This window comes from Dipodomys ordii, unplaced genomic scaffold (assembly GCF_000151885.1).
Source record: "Dipodomys ordii isolate 6190 unplaced genomic scaffold, Dord_2.0 Scaffold64, whole genome shotgun sequence".
NCBI lineage: Eukaryota > Metazoa > Chordata > Mammalia > Rodentia > Heteromyidae > Dipodomys > Dipodomys ordii.
This window is the reverse complement of record NW_012267280.1, coordinates 1,908,123-1,924,400: the sequence shown is the minus strand read 5'-3', so window position 1 is coordinate 1,924,400 and position 16,278 is coordinate 1,908,123. Positions and strand designations below refer to the sequence as shown.

Sequence of the window (16,278 nt, the reverse complement as noted above, 5' to 3'; positions counted from 1 at the left end):
ACCGGAAGTGTGTGGTTGCCATGTAATATCCTGGCCGCGCGAGCGCGCGAGTGGCTGAGGCGGCGCCGGGGCGGGTGTGGAAGTGGCGAGCGCCGAGTGGCGGAGGCGGTGCCGACTCGGGGGGTAGGTGGGGTGGGGGGAGCAGTTGAGGCGCGAGAGAGGGTCAGCCGCGCCCGGCTTCCTGTAAGTTTGCACGGGACGGGCGGTTCGCTGGGTCCGGGCCTGCGGAGGGCAGCAGCATGTCGGTGGCGGGGCTGAAGAAACAGTTCTACAAGGCGAGCCAGGTGAGCGCAGGCCGGGTTTGTTGGGGGGGGGTGTGCCGGCCGACGTTGGGGGTCCCCGCTTCCTGGAGTGTGTGTGTGTGTGGCGGGAGAGGGGGCACCGCAGTACGGGAGGGGACTCTCGGGACCCAAGTGGCCGCGTTGGCGCGTGTCCCCGCGGGTGGGGGGGTGGAGGGCCGCGGACGGACGGGGATGGGGGTGGGGATGGGAGTGGGGGTGGGTGCGGCGGGCCCTGGGGGAGCTCCAGCCTCCTCGGGAAGGGTCGGCTGAGCCCCTCGGAAGAGCAGAGATGCCCGACAGGCCGACCCGGAACGTGCCACCCCATCCAAAAAACAAAAAAGAAGCCCTCCCCTTAAAAATGTTTTTTTTTTTTTTGGTGTGTGTGTGTGCTGCTCCTGGGGCTTGAACTCATGGCCTGGGCTCTCTATTCCTGAGCTTCCCCCCCCCCCCGCGCGCCCCCAAGACTGGCGCTTTACCATTGAGCCACAGCTCTACTTCTGGCCTTTGGATGGTTCGTTGGAGATAAGGGTCTCACAGACTGTTCTTGTCCAGGCTGGCTTTGAGTCACAACCCTCGAGTCTCAGCCTCCTGAATAACTGTCAGGATTACAGGCCTGAGCCTCGTGGCTCAGGGGCGCCAGGCATCTCCCCCCTCCCCAAATTCTAGATGCAGAAGCAATGAAGTCCCCAGGCTTTTGCTCCAAGCCAGACAGCCTTGGGCAAGGAAGTTTTGTATTTGGAGTGATTCTTTGCAGAAGTCTCTCTTTTTGGACACAGGACCAAGTTGAAAGGGTAGTCAGAAGCCACTTCCCCCTCAACCACAACCTTCAGGCTTTTGGGATTGTAGCCAGTTCCTTAAAAAGCCCTTTCATTCTTATTTCGTTTTCAAAAAACCATGCACATAATGTGACAGTGTATTTTGGGTGATCCTAGATGTTTTATAAAATGTGTCTTGGAGATCCTACTGGAGGTGGAATTCTCCAGCTGGGGCTTTGTTGATGCTGGGAAATGATTGTTCTCTGGAGTGGGCGTCCTGAGCCCTACAGGGTGGTGTAGCTGGGTCCCTGGCCTCCACCCACTCCATGGCAGCAGTGTCCTTCAGTCTTACCACTCAAAATGTCCTTAGACATCATTGTAATGTCACTCCTAAAGGCAGAATTTGCCTCCCTTCTCTAATTTCCTCCCCCCCAATCCCTTTTTATTTTGTTTTGTTTTGAGGCAGGGTCTCGTAGTGTTGGCCAGACTGGCCTCGAACTCTTGGGTTTAATTGTAGTCTCCTGACAGGCACATACCAGGCTTCCTTCTAGACCATCTGCACTAAAGCAAATTCCTAGTTTCTTGGGTTGTTTGATTGATTTTTGAGACAGGTGGCCACAAATTCCTAAGCTCAAGGGATTATACTGCCTCAGTTTCTCAATAGATTGTCAGGCAGGTGCTAGTTTGCATCTTGGTTTTTTTTAATCCGTGTGTGTGTGTGTGTGTGTGTGTGTGTGTGTGTGTGTGTGTGTACTGGGACTTGAACTCAGGGCCTGGGCTCTGTCCCTGAGCTTTTTCACTGAAGACTGGTGCTTTACAATTTGTGAGCCACTGATCCAATTTTAGCTTTTTGCTGGTTAATTGGAGAGAAGTGTCTTACAGACTTTTCTGCCCTGGCTAGTTTCAAACATAGATTCTCAGATCTCAGCTTCCTCCAGGGTTACAGGCATGAACCACCAGCTCCTGCTTTATATCTTTGATAGATATTCATATTGTTTCTGAAACTTTCTGCTACACCACAGTGAATAGCCAGTGAACATCTTGGCACCCAGGTGAGAATGATTTTGTAGGAAAAATTCCCAGAAGTTGAATACTAAATTCAAGACTACATGCATTTTACCTGTGACAGGTCTAGAGAACTTTCGCAAAGTCCAGGACCTGCTTCTCTTAAATCTGGGCAAAGCTGCAGTTTACTCTGCAAAATGCTGGATATATATGTGGTTCAGTAGGCTGGCTCACATCTCTAACCCTGTTTTTTCCTGGTAACTTTTTTTTGGGGGGGGGTCCAGTCCTGGGGCCTGAACTCTGGGCCTGGGCACTGTCCTTCAGCTCAAGGCTAGCGCTCTACCACTTGAGCAACAGCGCCACTTCCAGCTTTTTTCTTTTTGCTTATGTGGTGCTGAGGAATCGAACCCAGAGCCTCAGGCATGTAAGGCAAGTGCTCTACCACTAAGCCACCTTCCCAGCCCCTTCCTGGTAACTTTTGAGATAGGGTCTCCCTATTTGCCCAGGCATGTGCCTGAGCCATGATCTGCTACATTTGGCGTCCCTTCATAGCTCCACTCATTGCTTCCAGAAACTAGTTTCTTGAATTTTTCTGCCCTGGCTCTCCTGGAACTGTGATCCTCCTGACATTGGCCACCCAGGTAGTTGGTTTTTTTGTTTTTGTTTTTTGCGGTATTGGGGTTTGAACTCAGGGCCTTATACTTACAGAAACTTTATCACTTGAGCCACACCCCCAGCCCTTTTTGCTTCAGTTGTTTTTTTCAGATAAGGTCTGTATCTCTCATTAGCCATCCTGTGCCATTACCCTTCTATTTAAGTATCCTGCGTAGCTGGGACCACAGTTGCATATGCCACTATGTCCAACTTATATGTTGAGATGGAACCACAACCCTTCTGCTGCCTGCTTCCCAAGTAGCTGGGATTGCAAGCATAAGCCACTTGTGCCTGATGACAGTTGTGTTTACAATTTCAAAGCCAAGAAGCCCTGAGTACCTTGATTCATGCTGGACTGTGCATCAGTGTAGATTAAGAGCATTGGATGTGGAGTTTGGGCAGATGGACTCCACAGAGGATGAGCAACCCATTGGGAATTGTTTGGGCTGTGCTGGTGAGCAGGGTCTCCCCACAGTTTGAAGGGGCCCAATGAGAAAGAAGAGAAATGAATGTCCACCGACAGATAGCTGGTGTCTTTTGTCCCTGGAGGAAAAAAAAGCAATGACTAATAGTTGTCTAAGAATAAAGGATTAGGTGTCATCTCTAGATGGCAGGTGATAGCTAAACCGTAGAGGAAGAGAGATTTAATACAGAGGAATTTGAAGGCTGTTCAACACAGCACTGCCCCATTGTTCCAGCAGGATGGAATTAAGTGGGCAAGGCCTTGGCCAGCAGGTAGGAGCCCACATGCCCGTGGAAGTCCTTAGAAATGTGACTTGCTGGTCAATGAGGTCTCTCTGACAGGGCAGATGATTGCGGTGATCGTAGAAGAATTCCTGCACCATGAAGTCACCTCAGAATGATGTCTGAGGACCTTCCCTCCCCACCTCTAGCTGTCAGAGCCTACTGGTGGTCCACATTGCTTGCACTCCGCCAGAGGCACCTGCTCAGCCTTGTGGGCCAGCCACCAGAGCCTTCTGTCTTTGGGCTTGTGGTTGGAACTATGAAGTGTACATGGGGCAGCTTGGCCTTACTTACTGGTGTAAGGATCCATTTACTGTTTCTGAATTCCGAGGCCTGTCCCGGAAAGGACTGCCAGTGGTCCTGCCAATGGACTCTGTGATGTCCAAGCTGTGGGGAATGACCCAGGCTGAATCCCATTCTCTTCCACAAGACTGTGCGCGCTCCCCACCCTCCCACTTGTTCATCTGGCTAAGGCTGTCCATGTGGCTTTTCTCCTCAGCCTTTGACAGCACCCAAGCACATGTTTGGTCACAACTCAGCAGGTGCTGCTGGCATCTAGTAAGCAGTAGAAGGAAGCCAGGAACACTGCTGAGTATCACCATGAGTAGAGCAGACCCACACCCCAAGAATGACCTGGCTCCAACTGTCCACAGCGAGGAGTTGGGGGGTCCCTGCTTTAAGGTCTGATGGAAGTGAGGATAATTAAACTAGAAGCCAGAGAATCATGGCGGGCTATTCTTAGGGTAGCTCCTGAATCTTCCAGTGCCCAAACCAAAAGTAGCCTAGTGTATCTTGGTGGATACTATGTAAAACTCAACATCCAGATCTCTGTGTCTGCTCTATCAGGTCTTTTGGCTTTAGTGGTGGCGGTGTGAGGGGGGAGTGTGTGTGTTTGTGCGCGCATGCCTGCATGCTTGCCTTCCCTTTTTACTTGGCTTTCTCACACATGGCTGGTGTTCTACCACTTGAGCCATGCCTCCAGTCTGGCTTTTAGCTGGTTAATTGGAGATGGAATCTCTTGGATTTTTTTTTGTCAGGGCTGGCCTTGAACCATGATCTTCAGATCTCAACCTCCTGAGTAGTTACCACCCCTGCCTGTTTTTTGTTGTTGTTGTTGTTGGTTATGGGGCTTGAACTCTGGGCCTGGACGCTGTCCCTCAGCTCTTCAGCTCAAGACTAGCACTCTATCACTTGAGCCACAATACTACTTCCGGCTTTTTCTGCTTATGTGGTGCTAAGAAATCAAACTCAGGGCCTCATGCATGCGAGGCAAGCACTCTACCCCTGAGCCACCTTCCCAGTCCTATGGGTCTGGTATTTTTAAAATGGCAGAAGCTTGTGCCCTTTCTTTTCCTGTCATCTCACTTTGACTCCTCACCCACCCTTCTTCCGGCAGAGCCTGAGACCTTGTTGTGGTTGTCACAGGCTACAGAGAAGGAGCTGATGGCTCAGAGTGGGCAGAGCCAGGGGTCCTGCCTTTCAGTTCACTAGTTAGCTCAAGCATCTTCCTGCCCAGATATCAGCAGTTTTGCCCACTGAGCTTGAGAATTCCCACTCTAAGACAGGCTCTATATTCCAAAGACTTGCCAAAGTGTTGCTTCTAAATTGAGAAACAAGCCAGGTGGAGAGGGGAGCTGGATCCCAGCAGGTGAGGCTGTGAGCGGAGAGCTGCAGCCTCTCCACACAGCCATCACAGCATAGCCTGTCAGGTGGAACGAGGGCCGGAAGTATGTGAGCCTTTACTTCTCTTCCTGGCCAGGGAAGTCAGCTTAGTACAGAGCCTGGTGGTACAGCCTCCCTGGCTCATGCCCTTGTAATCCACTCTAGATATGTGCCGATCTAGAAGGGGTGGGGGTGAGAGTATTTCCGGGGATCTAAGGAAATTTATACACGAAGAAAACCCCCTAGCAGGATGCAGACTCAGTTCATGTCCCACCACACACGTGTGTTTGGGGACGTGACTTCCAGCCCCAGCCACTTGCCTGGTTTCCTGATCGCTCTTGTGGCCTGACCACATGCAGATTGGAAAGAGTAACTAAGGCTAGCACTGACAGCTGTCTGGAATGCTGTCCTGACCTTTTTCTTTTCTTTTTTTGCCTGAAAGGAGGGAGAAGGTTTGAAAGGGAAAAACTTGGCAGACCTGAGCTAGGGGGAAAATTCACAACCACCACCTCTCTCTTTTTCTTTTTTTTTAATGGTTGCTGGGGATGGAACCCAGTGCCTCTTGCATGCTAGGCAAGCTCTCTATCACCGAGCCATGCCTCCCTTCCTCTCCTGCTGTTTCCCTGTCCAGGTTCTGGGTTTGGAAAGAAGGCTCACACTTCCTATGAGAAGCATAGTAGGAATAGAGGAGGACCAGATGCTGGGGACCCCTGTCCCCATCTCATGGGAAAGGCAGGAGGCAGAGTAAGCAATACCTGGAGACATGGCTGGCATCTTAGAAGGCCCTCAAGTACCATCTGCTCTGTAAACCAGGACTGTGCCTGGAGCAAGTACTGCTTTTCCTTGATTCTTTCCCTTTGCAGCACTAGGGCTGGAGCCTAGGGCCTTGCACAATGTGGGCAAGGGCTCCACCATAGAGCCCCACCCCTGGCCCTTTTCTCGAATTTCTGCCACGTGTGACTGTTGTACATTATTAGGCCATGTATAAGCACAGAGCCAAAAGTTCGCTTCTGACTCAGACTCCTGTGTTTTCTAAAGACCAGTTGGGGCTCCGTGGGAGCTAATCGCCCTGCTTATCTGGGTGTGTGAGTACCAGGCCCTGCCATGCTTAATTACAGTCCAAGTGCCACCTCATCACCGCCTGCAGGGTGAGGGTCACAGTTCCTCCCTGTTCCACTTGAGAAGCCGGGGGCACTAGTTTTGGTTTGGTTTGGTTTTTGAGACTACCAAACCCAGCAATGTCCCTACCCCTCCAGCTTAGCCACCCTCGAAGCATGGGTTGCATCTGGGGCCCAAGCACCCCTAAGTATCTGTGTATGTGTCGTACACATTGGTCCACCCCATTCCTCAGAGGACAACTTTCAGGTCTGGCTTGTCCAACGCAGACCTGCCCTCCCATTGTTCTTTGTGTGTGTGTCCAGTGGCCTTTGTCCCAGGAATGGGGAGCACAGTTGTGTCCTTCCTCCTTTGTGCTCAGGCCTGTGTTCCTCTTCCATGTTGCCAATATCTGAAACCAGCCACATTAGGGAAACTTCGTGTTTGTTTGTTTTCATTTAGAGCTTGTACCAACTTCCCCACCTCGCCCAGGTGGGGGGTGGGAGGAAGGGAAGGCGGTCCTGTGTTTCTCCTTTCCTGGGCTGGAGGGCAGGCAGAAGCCCCAGGGCTCCAAGTCCAGTCTTCGTCACTTTTTCATGTGCCTGATGGAATATGGGGTGCTCTGCTGGCCCCTTTTCAGAGCTGTCCCTGGAAAGCTGGAGGGAAGAATGCGCAGGCTTCCGCAGCAGCAGCTGGTCTCTCTCTCCCTTCCCTCCCCCCAGCCCCTGGTCTTCCGCAGGGCTGGGTTCCACAGGCGCGTTCCTGGCACTGCATTTTGGGTGCCTTTCTGCTCCTGTTTTCCATTGGGCAGTCTCCAGCCCCCACAGGCTTCTTCCTCCTTTTCCATTGAGCTCCTAGAAAAACCTGCTGACTAGGCCCCTTGCAGGGACCACGCAAACTTCCCAACCCGCCGGGCAGGAGGCAGGAAGACAGACGCACTGTTTCCTTCCTGGCCCTGACGCAGCACTGCCGCTGGTCACTTGGGAAAGGACTCCCTGGACAGTGGTTACGGGGTGAACTGGGGGTTCATGCTGTGTGCTAATACCTTGGGTGCGAACATCTACATATAGTGTTAAGTATCCAGGCAGGGAGTAGCAGGGTAGTGGCTTGCCCTTCCCTGTCACCTCTGCCTCCACCCCACTGTCTTCCTGGACCCCCAAATGGTGGAGATCCCACTCAAAGTTTCACATTCATGTCCATCATCAGGGACTGTATTTCTGCTCACTGCTGTATCTGTTGAGCCTGGTCCCTGACCCATCTCACTACTCCCCGGAAGGCAGATAGCAATGACCTTGTGAAAGTAGACCCTAGGGGAAGAAGAGAAGAATGCCCCCTCCCCCTTGCCTGGAGGGAAGTCCCAGCACTCCTTTTCCCCCCCTTCCCTCCGCATTGAGAGGATCCTTGGATCCTAAACCCTGGTCCCACCCTTAAATCCCATCCTGGCCCTACACGGAATGCACCTAAGTCAAACCAGTCTGCTCTGTTCTGCTCTGCTCAGGGCCCTTCCCCATGTCCTGTACTCTGTTCCTCCCGTGCCTCTTATCTCCCTAACCCTGTCCTCTCTGCTTCCGACCTCCCTGCCTGCCTCCTCCTTTGTCCTCAGCATCATCTGAGGACCACTGCTTGATGTGGGTCCTTCACCCTCTAAGCATTGGTGGCTTACATCCAATGTGCTGGGTCAGAAGAATGTCGGCAGGCTGAGTTTGGTGACACACATCTGTAGTCCCAGCACTCAAGAGGCAGAGGCAGGAGATGCAGGCCAGCCTAGGCTACATAATGAGACCTTGTCTTACGAAGAGAGAGGCATGGGGCGCTGGTGGCTCACACCTGTAATCCTAGCTACCAAGGAGGCCAAGATCTGAGGATCGTGGTTCAAGCCACCCCAGGTAGGAAAGTCCATGAGACTTATCTCCAATAAACCACCAGAAAACCAGAAGTGGTGCTGTGGCTCATGTAGAGCCTGAAGAGCTGAAAGACAGCATCCAAGCCCGGAGTTTGAGCCCCATGACTGACGGGGGGGGGCAGGGGGGGTGAGCGGCACTGGGAACGGCTTCGTGGTAGAGTGCTTGCCTAGCATTCATGAAGCCCTGGGTTGGATTCCTCAGTACCACATAGGAAAAGCCAGAAGTGGCATTGTGGCTTAAGTTGTAGAATGCTAGCCTTGAGCAAAAGAAGCTCAGGAACAGTGTGCAGGGCCCTGAGGTCAAGTCCCAGGACTGGCAGGGGGAGGAGGGGGCTTATGCCTGTAATCCTCAGCAGGCTAAGATCTCGGGATCATGGTTCAAAGCCAGCCCGAGCAGGAAAGTTCATGCAATCTTCTCTCTAGTTAACCACAAGGAAAACTGGAAGTGAAGCTGTGGCTCAAGTGGTAGAACACTAGCCTTGAGCACAAAAGCTCAGGGACTGTACCCAGGCCCCAAGTCATGCCCAAAACTGGCACCAAAGGAGAGAGGGAAGGGGTGGGAGGAGGGGGTGCTGGTAGTGAGTCAAGAAGCTGGATCTGAGGATTGAAGTTTGAAGTTCAAAATCAGCCCAGGCAGGAAAGTCTTACCATGAGACTTTTATTACCAAGTACCACCAAAAAGACAGAAATTATACTGTGGCTTAAATGGTAGAGAACATTGAACAAAAAGAGTTAAGGGACAGAACCCAAGGCCCTGAGTTCAAGCAATGGGATGGGGGGCATAAAGAGGGGGGGTAGGAGAGGGGAGGGACAGAGACACTGGCAAGAAGTTCTGCTTTCTGGGACCTTCCTCAGAGTGAGAGGGGCTGCCCCTCAGTGTGGTCTGTGGATGGCTGGCATCAGGTCTGCCTGAGCTGGGCTCCAGGGAAGACCAGGCAATTGGGTAGCCGACAAGACCTTTGAGAACTTGGTTGCAACAGGTCTAACTGGTCTACAAAGGAGAAAGAAAAGTCAAAGACCAGATGGCCCTTTGGCTTAGGATGTGCCTTGAGCCCTTGGGGGGCTATGACCAGGAGTGCACTGACTGGGCCCGAGGGTCCAAGTTTAACACAGGGCCACAGCAGGCCCAGGATACACAGTAAGTGGATTTCCTTCTCCTCAAAGGGGCTCAAACACACCAGGGTTGCACATACAGGCTGGCCTGCTTGTTCTGTTCCCCAGAACCTGCTCCCCAGGTTCAGTTGGCCTGGCTTCTACTTCCCTCTCTTGAGCCTCACCCGAGCCTGGCATCCATGCCAGGGTCCTGTCGGACTCCTTCTGTGGACGCCTCCTACCTGTTGTCCTGGTTCTCTTTGGGGATCTCGGGTCCTGTCTGTGGGCCTCCCGCCTCCCACCACATCTTTATACCCACCTTGCAACCTGCGTCCACATGACTCCACTCCCCTGGCTCCCACCTCACAGGTGCCTCTCCAGCCTGCAGGTAGCAGTCCACCCAGTGCCAGCACTCACTGCCAGCACTTTGGGTACATGCTGCATGCTCTGTGACTCCATACGTCTCATGGTTGAGCTCGTTTCCTTGGTGATAAGCTCACCTGTTAAAACAGTCTTTAGAAAGGTCTGGCTGCATTATGGCCATTGGTGAAAACCCTGCCCAGTAACCACGAGTCTCTGGATTCCCAGCCCCACAAAACAAAGAGGGAGAGCCTTGTCTTCTTCCCTGTCAGTCACAGCCAATGGGGCAGTAAGAGCAGTGGACCTAAACAGAGGATAAACAGAGGGTGAGTCCTCAGATGTATCCTGTACTAGAGCTCATTGTCTTGTTAGGAATCCGGCCTCCCGACCCCCCATTTCTCCTGGCCGAAAGCATCTTCAAAATCATTGTGGTAAGGGTAACTTACATTCTGCAGTATATGCAGTGCGTTTTGTGGGTCTTGTCCCATGTCAACTCCAACCCCATATCAGGGGGTCCTGCAGACTGCTTCCCCTCAGCTGACAGCTGTAGGTCAGGTGACTTGGTGACAGCCAGATCTCTGTGAGACCTTGAGTCAGGCCTGGCTGGCTGGGTGTTGCCATACTGATATTCCTATATATTATCCCATGGCTTTGGTAGTAAGCCACAGTCCAGCCCTGTTTTCTCCTTGTTGGTTTGGTTTGGTTGTTTCTCGCGCGCGCGTGTGTGTGTGTGTGTGTGTGTGTGTGTGTGTGTGTGGTCTTCTATGGTACAGGGGAATCAAATCCAGTATATAATAGTTGTGAGTTCCAGCCTTTTCCTTATTAATGTAATTAATTGTACAAAGGGGGTTCACTGTGATATCAAAGCGTATAAAGTGCTTTGATCAAATTCACTATTACTCTTTCTTGATCTTCTCTCACCCTTCTAAAGAGGTTTACTGGGTTATGTTACATTTACTTACCTATAGCTGTAGTTTACTTCTGTAATATTCACACACGTTCCTCTTATCCTCTCCTTTCTCCCTCCCCACCTATCCATCCACCCCCCCCCCCCCCCCCACTCCAGTCTCCAGTACCGTTTTACAGTCATGCCATAGATTTTTTTAGGTCTACATGCCACATATGAGTGGAAACATGGTTGCTCGTCTTTCTAACCTTGGCTTATCTTACTTGTTTTTATTAGTTATGGGGCTTGAACTCGGCCTGGGCGCTGTCCCTGAGCTTTTTCACTCAAGACTAGCACTCTACTACTTTGAACCACTGCTCCACATCTGGTTTTTGGGTGGTTTATTGGACTTTGTTGCCTGGGCCGATTTTGATACATGATCCTCAGATCTCAGCCTCCTGAGTAGCTAAGACGACAGGCCTGAGCCAGCGGCATCCAGCTATGTTGACTTACTTTGATGATCCTCTTTGGGCTGGTGGAGTTGGCCCAAGCAAGCACAAGGCCCTGAATTCAAACTCCAGTATGTCAAAAAGAAAACCTCCCCAAATCCTCCAGTTCCACACATTTTCCTGATGTAATTTCATTCTTCTTTTTGGCTAATACTCCATAGAGCACATTTTCTTCACCTGGTTGTTGGTTGTTGGTGCCTTGGCTGCATACCATCACTGTGGTGAATAGTGCCACTGTAACATGGTGTGCAGTGTCTTCTTGCATGTTGCTGACGTTTCTCTGCTGTGCACTCAAGAGCTGCAGAACAGGACCATGTGGTGGTGGCTCTGCTTAGTTTTTTGGGGAACTTCCATATTGATTTCATTAGTGGCTTCACTGATTTACATTCCCAAGATTGATTCTTACCCATATTTTCCCACCTGCATTCATTTTTCTGTGTGTATAGATTCCTTAATAGTCGTGCTTCCTTTAAGCAGGGCAATTCTGTTATTTTGGGGGGCTTAACTTGTTCCCTAGAGGACCCTACAAGAACCCTGCATGTCAGTTTCCCACTCATGTCCCCCCTGCCCCTCTCCTCACCCTGCAGATAGCAGTTAACACCCAGGCTTCTACTTACAAGTGCTTTCTGTTTGCGGACACCCTGGGTACAATCTCTCCATCCTGACCCACTTTGGCCTGGTTCCCATCTTTCCTTTCCCTGGGGGTGAAACTCTTGCTGTCATTTTAAGAAGATTTGGAGACATCATAACAAAACACTTTGAGTTAGTCTAGTGCTTCTCGCTTCCCCCCCTTCCTGCCACTCCATCAGCCCTGAGTCTCACCCCCAAGAAGAAACAGGAGTTGCTGTGGGCCCCCCTGGGTGGGGCTGATACGATGGTCTGATGTCATTTTTGCATGGTGTTAGGGCTGTTTTCCCCAGGCCCTCTGGGAGGCTCTATCCTGGCACGCCCTGGGCTGTGAGCTTTGGAGCTCACCTGCTAGAGTGTTGTCGGTTCCCAGGAGAAGCTGTGGAACTGGAGGGTGCTGGGAGGAACTGGGAGCCCCAGGTGTGGGGAGTACCCTCCACTGAGCCAGTTACACTCAGCCCACATACCACAAGGGCGTGTCCCTTCCTTGCTAAGTGTGTGTCATGAGGTGTTTCCCACCTCAAGAGGCACCCAAGGAATGACAGCCATAGTCCGTGCCCACCACCCAGCATAAATGAGCCACAAGGATCATGCCCGCCTTGTGAGCAGGAAGGAGGCAGTGCTATGTCTGGTCTGCACCTCACTGAAATGGGCTGTATGGTTGGCTGGTTCTTTGGAATTGCTTCTCTGACTGGGTGCTGTTGGTGAGCTGCAGGGGCTGAGTTGGTGGCACTCTGACCCGGCGCACTTAGCTGCTCTGTGGCTTTCCCTCAGGCCCTTGCACAACGACTGTGCATCCTTCCTCCTGCAGCCACATATGGGGTGACTTGGGGGAGATGCTCAGAAGAGCTTTCCCTCGTTCCCCAGTGGGCGGGAGGAGGAGCCTGGGGCCTGTGTCAGGTTAAGAGCCTGCCTGCCTTTATGTAACCATGCAGGCCTTTAGGAGTCCTAGCCTGGAAACAATACAGCTCATCTGACTTGTGTGACCTAAACCTTTGGCCCCAGAGCTGCAGGGTGTCAGGTGTATGGGTACTTGCAAGGTGTGATATTTCAGCTGCCCTGTGCTGTTTGTGCCTGGGCTCCTGGCCAGCAAGGTAGGGGGGAGTTCGAAGCCAGGGTCTGCACCATGTAGCCTCACATCTGGGGGAACTGAGGGCAACCACGCCATTCCCTGCTCTGAGACCTCAGTTTGGCCTGTGAAATCCCGCAAGAACCTCTATTTTCAGTTTGTTCACTCAGAGGCTGAGTCCCCTAAAATCCTCTCCTCCTAGGACTCCTGGGCTCCCCAGGACTTAGCATTTGCAACTACTTTTTTTGTTGTTGATCGTGGAGCTTGAACTCGGGGCCTGGGCGCTGTCCTTGAGCTTTTTTGCTCAAGACTAGTGCTCTGCCACTTTGAGAAACCACAGGTGCACCTACGAGAAGGTAAGTCTCACAAACTATGAGGCTGCCCAAACTGGCTTTGAACCACAACCCTTAGGTCTCAGCTTCCTGAGTAGCTAGGATTGCAGGCATGAACCACCAGCACCCAGCTTGCAAAGACTTCCTGAGATTTACTTGTAGTGCCATCAGCATGAGCTCCCAGCAGCGAGGGCCTGGGTGAAAGGGCAGCTGGCCGCTCGCCCCAGCTCTGAGCCAGCTGCACGGTGGCACCTTTCTTTTTCAGGGCTAGGGTTAGACTTGTCTTTGCCCAGGCCAAGGGCCTACCTGCACCCCAGGGCATCTTTTCTGCCGTCTATTTAGTGCCACACTTCTCATACTCTTGTGTGTTTGGTTGGTGATTTTGCTGTTTGGGACTCACGCACCATCCAGTGTTCCCAAGGCACCGAGGCTGTGACTAGCAGCACAGAGAAAAAGTATCAGAGAACCTTTGCTCTGTGAGGAAATAAAAGGGGTTCTTCCCCACGCACAGAGCAAGGCCACGTACTGACCCCTGATGAAAGCATCGTGTCCAGAGCCTCACGGAGCCCTGGCCCTGTGCTTCCCCGAGGGTGAGGGCCAGTTGTGCGTCAGCTTTGCACTTCTGTCACAGAAGACCTGAGGCCATTATTAGGCCATGGTGGGTGACAGAGCTACAGGTGGCAGACCTGTGGGGAGGCTGCTCACCACGGCAACAGTGTGTGGCAGAGCAAAAACAAAAATGAGAAGGGCTGGGGCCCCCTATCCCCTTCCAGGTCCACCCTAACGGCCTCCCCAGGGCCATCCCTTTATGTTTCACCACCCCCTGACAGTGCCACCCCTCAGTGCCCAGGCCTCGCGGGGACACTCCACACAGCCCAGCAGTGGTGTGTGTGCCAAAGTAAGCAAGGTTAGGACCCAGCGCTGACCACCAGCGTAGGTGACATGACCAAGAGCGGTGCTTCCTCTGACTTCCCTCAGCTCTTCAGCTCCACAGAAGTTGGCCCCAGGGGCCCTGGAGTCCCACCTTAGGGACTGGCAGACCCAGCACTCCCTCAGCCATTGCCGTTTAACTAGAATGTTCAGGTAACCCTGTGGCTCTGAAGCCCTACAACAGGGTCCTGGCCATTGTGTTAAAAGCCCAAACTATGGAAAGGGTGGTGGGCACCTCCAAGCTCCACAATGCTCTCCTACCCTTGAGCCTCAGGCCCCAGCCACACTCCGGTTAAATCGTACAGCCATGCTTCCAGGGCAGCCCCATGTTTCCTTTTTCCTACCTTTCTGTCCCCAGCCCTGCCCTCCTCCTGCAAGCACGCAGGGCTCCCTCCTGCGCTCACTCTTCCTGGCATTCATGTGTACACTCAAGTTCCACATACTCACCTTTCTTCCTCTCCTTCACCTGGCATGGAAAAATAACAAATAGCTGTTGCGTGAACAGGAAGGAAGGTTGGACCTGACCAGCTGACTTTGACCCTGACTGTCAGCCCAGGGCAGGAGCTCTTCCAGATGTGCGTGGTGATGGCTCAGACTGATGACAAACAGCCCTGGGGGGAGGCGCCCTCCTGTGTAGGAAGGACACCGGGATGACACACAGGACGCAGCGTTGGAGGACAGCTGGAAATGGATGTAGGAAGGAATGAGGAGGAGGGAGCTGTCGCCAGGATGGCGCGCACCCTGTCCTGGCATCTCTCCAGGCTCCTGGGGAGGCCCGAGCTGCCCTCTGCTTATGCCCGGGATGGGGGGGCTTTTCTGCCAGCCTCCACTGGTCTTGGTGCACATTCCTTGTTGCCGCATCACAGGTGCTCCCCCAGCCAGCACTGCATGTGTCTGGGGCATGAGCCTTGCTGTCTTGCACTGGTTCTGGGAGTTGTGGCAGCTTCACTCCCTGACCTGGGGCTGGTGGGGATGTGTACCCCTGTAATGCCTGTACGTGGGAGGCAGAGGAGGCAGGGGGATCAAGCAGTGCTGGCTCATGCCTATAACTAAGCTACTTAGGAAGCTGAGGTCTGAGGATCACAGGCTCAAAGCCAGCCTGGGGAAACAAAGTCGAGGAGACTGCCTCCAGTTACCAACAAAAAGCTTAAATGGTGGAGCATCCGCCATCGGCAAGCAAGACAATCAAGTATACAAGGCCTTGAGGCCAAAGCCCCGTGTGAGCAAAAAAGGAAAGAAGGGTCGCCATGAAGCCTCTTCACAGCAGCCCTGTGACAGGGCTAAAGCCCCTCCTCACTCTACCCTCAGGACAGACTCCCCCAGCTGACACTCAGCGGAGAGCGGCCAGAGTTGGTAGGGTTCTATAGTGTGTATGTGTGTGTGTGTGCACACGCATGTGTGTGTGTGCACACGCGCGTGTGTGTATGTGTTTAGATGTGATGCTGGGGCTGGAACCCAGGGCCTCCTCATGAATACCAGGCAAGTGATCTACTACCCCCAAGTTTGCACTTTGCTTAGACTGACTGGCAGTGCCAAGCATAGCCTGTGGTAGAGCTACCAGGCCAGCCACCTGCCTGCCACCTGCCCTTGCCTCATGGCTACACTGCTGTTTTGACCTGTTGCTGATCGCCCAAGGGTAAAGCTGTTCACTTATTGTCTCAGCAAATACGATTCCAACCAATATGCTTTGCCCGAGCCCTTACTGGGTGTGGGGCTGTGTCCACCAGCCCTGCCAGGCGCCCACCCTGCTGGCTGGAAGCACCCGTTTGGGTGGGCTCCGTATGGGTGTTACTCAAATGCACATTGGCCTTGGTAACGAAGTCCTGGGTGCCTTTCCACTCTGTGGCCTTTAAGGCTCTCTAAGAAGGGAATAGCCCCTGCCCACCCGGAGCCTCCTGGGTTGGTGTGCGCAGGCAACCCTCCTAGGGCACAAGGGGCAGCTTTGTGGAAAGGAAGCCCACCCCCAGGGTGAGTGGAAGGGCAGCAGCCCACAGCTAGCTCCCTCCTCTGCCCAGGGCGTCTCCTCTCTGAGTTTCCCCCCGCCAGGCTTTCAGGCCTGACTCACTAGGTTAAAGGGCAGCATTAGTGGGAGCACCATGACCCTTTGCCTGGGGCCGATGTCCAGGGACTGGGGCTGAGTGGCAGACCCCAGTGGGGGCAGGGCCGGGTGGTGGTGAATGCAGGGCACTTCCCTCCCCTCACCCTCCTCCTACCCCACACTGTCCTGGGGCTGTGACAGCCCACTGTGATGGGTAGATGACCTCAGCCAGATCCAGCTCCCCGGGCCCACAGGAGGGGCCTTGGAGGAGGAGTCCTGTCCTCTGGGCTGCCCAGAGCTGGCGTACATTGTGTTCCCCTAGATATCCCGTCATCA

The 16,278-nt window shown here is 53.1% G+C and overlaps 1 protein-coding gene across 1 annotated transcript in view; it reads left to right on the top strand.

Moving 5' to 3' along the window:
* Window positions 1–71: 71 nt before the first annotated feature.
* The window catches only part of Sh3gl1 (SH3-domain GRB2-like 1), a 28,059-nt gene continuing 11,852 nt past the window's right edge, over window positions 72–16,278 (top strand). The window contains exon 1 of the mRNA XM_013022904.1: window positions 72–284. Within this exon, the coding sequence (XP_012878358.1) occupies window positions 240–284 (45 nt within the window). The 5' untranslated portion in view covers window positions 72–239. The remainder of the gene's footprint in view (window positions 285–16,278) is intronic.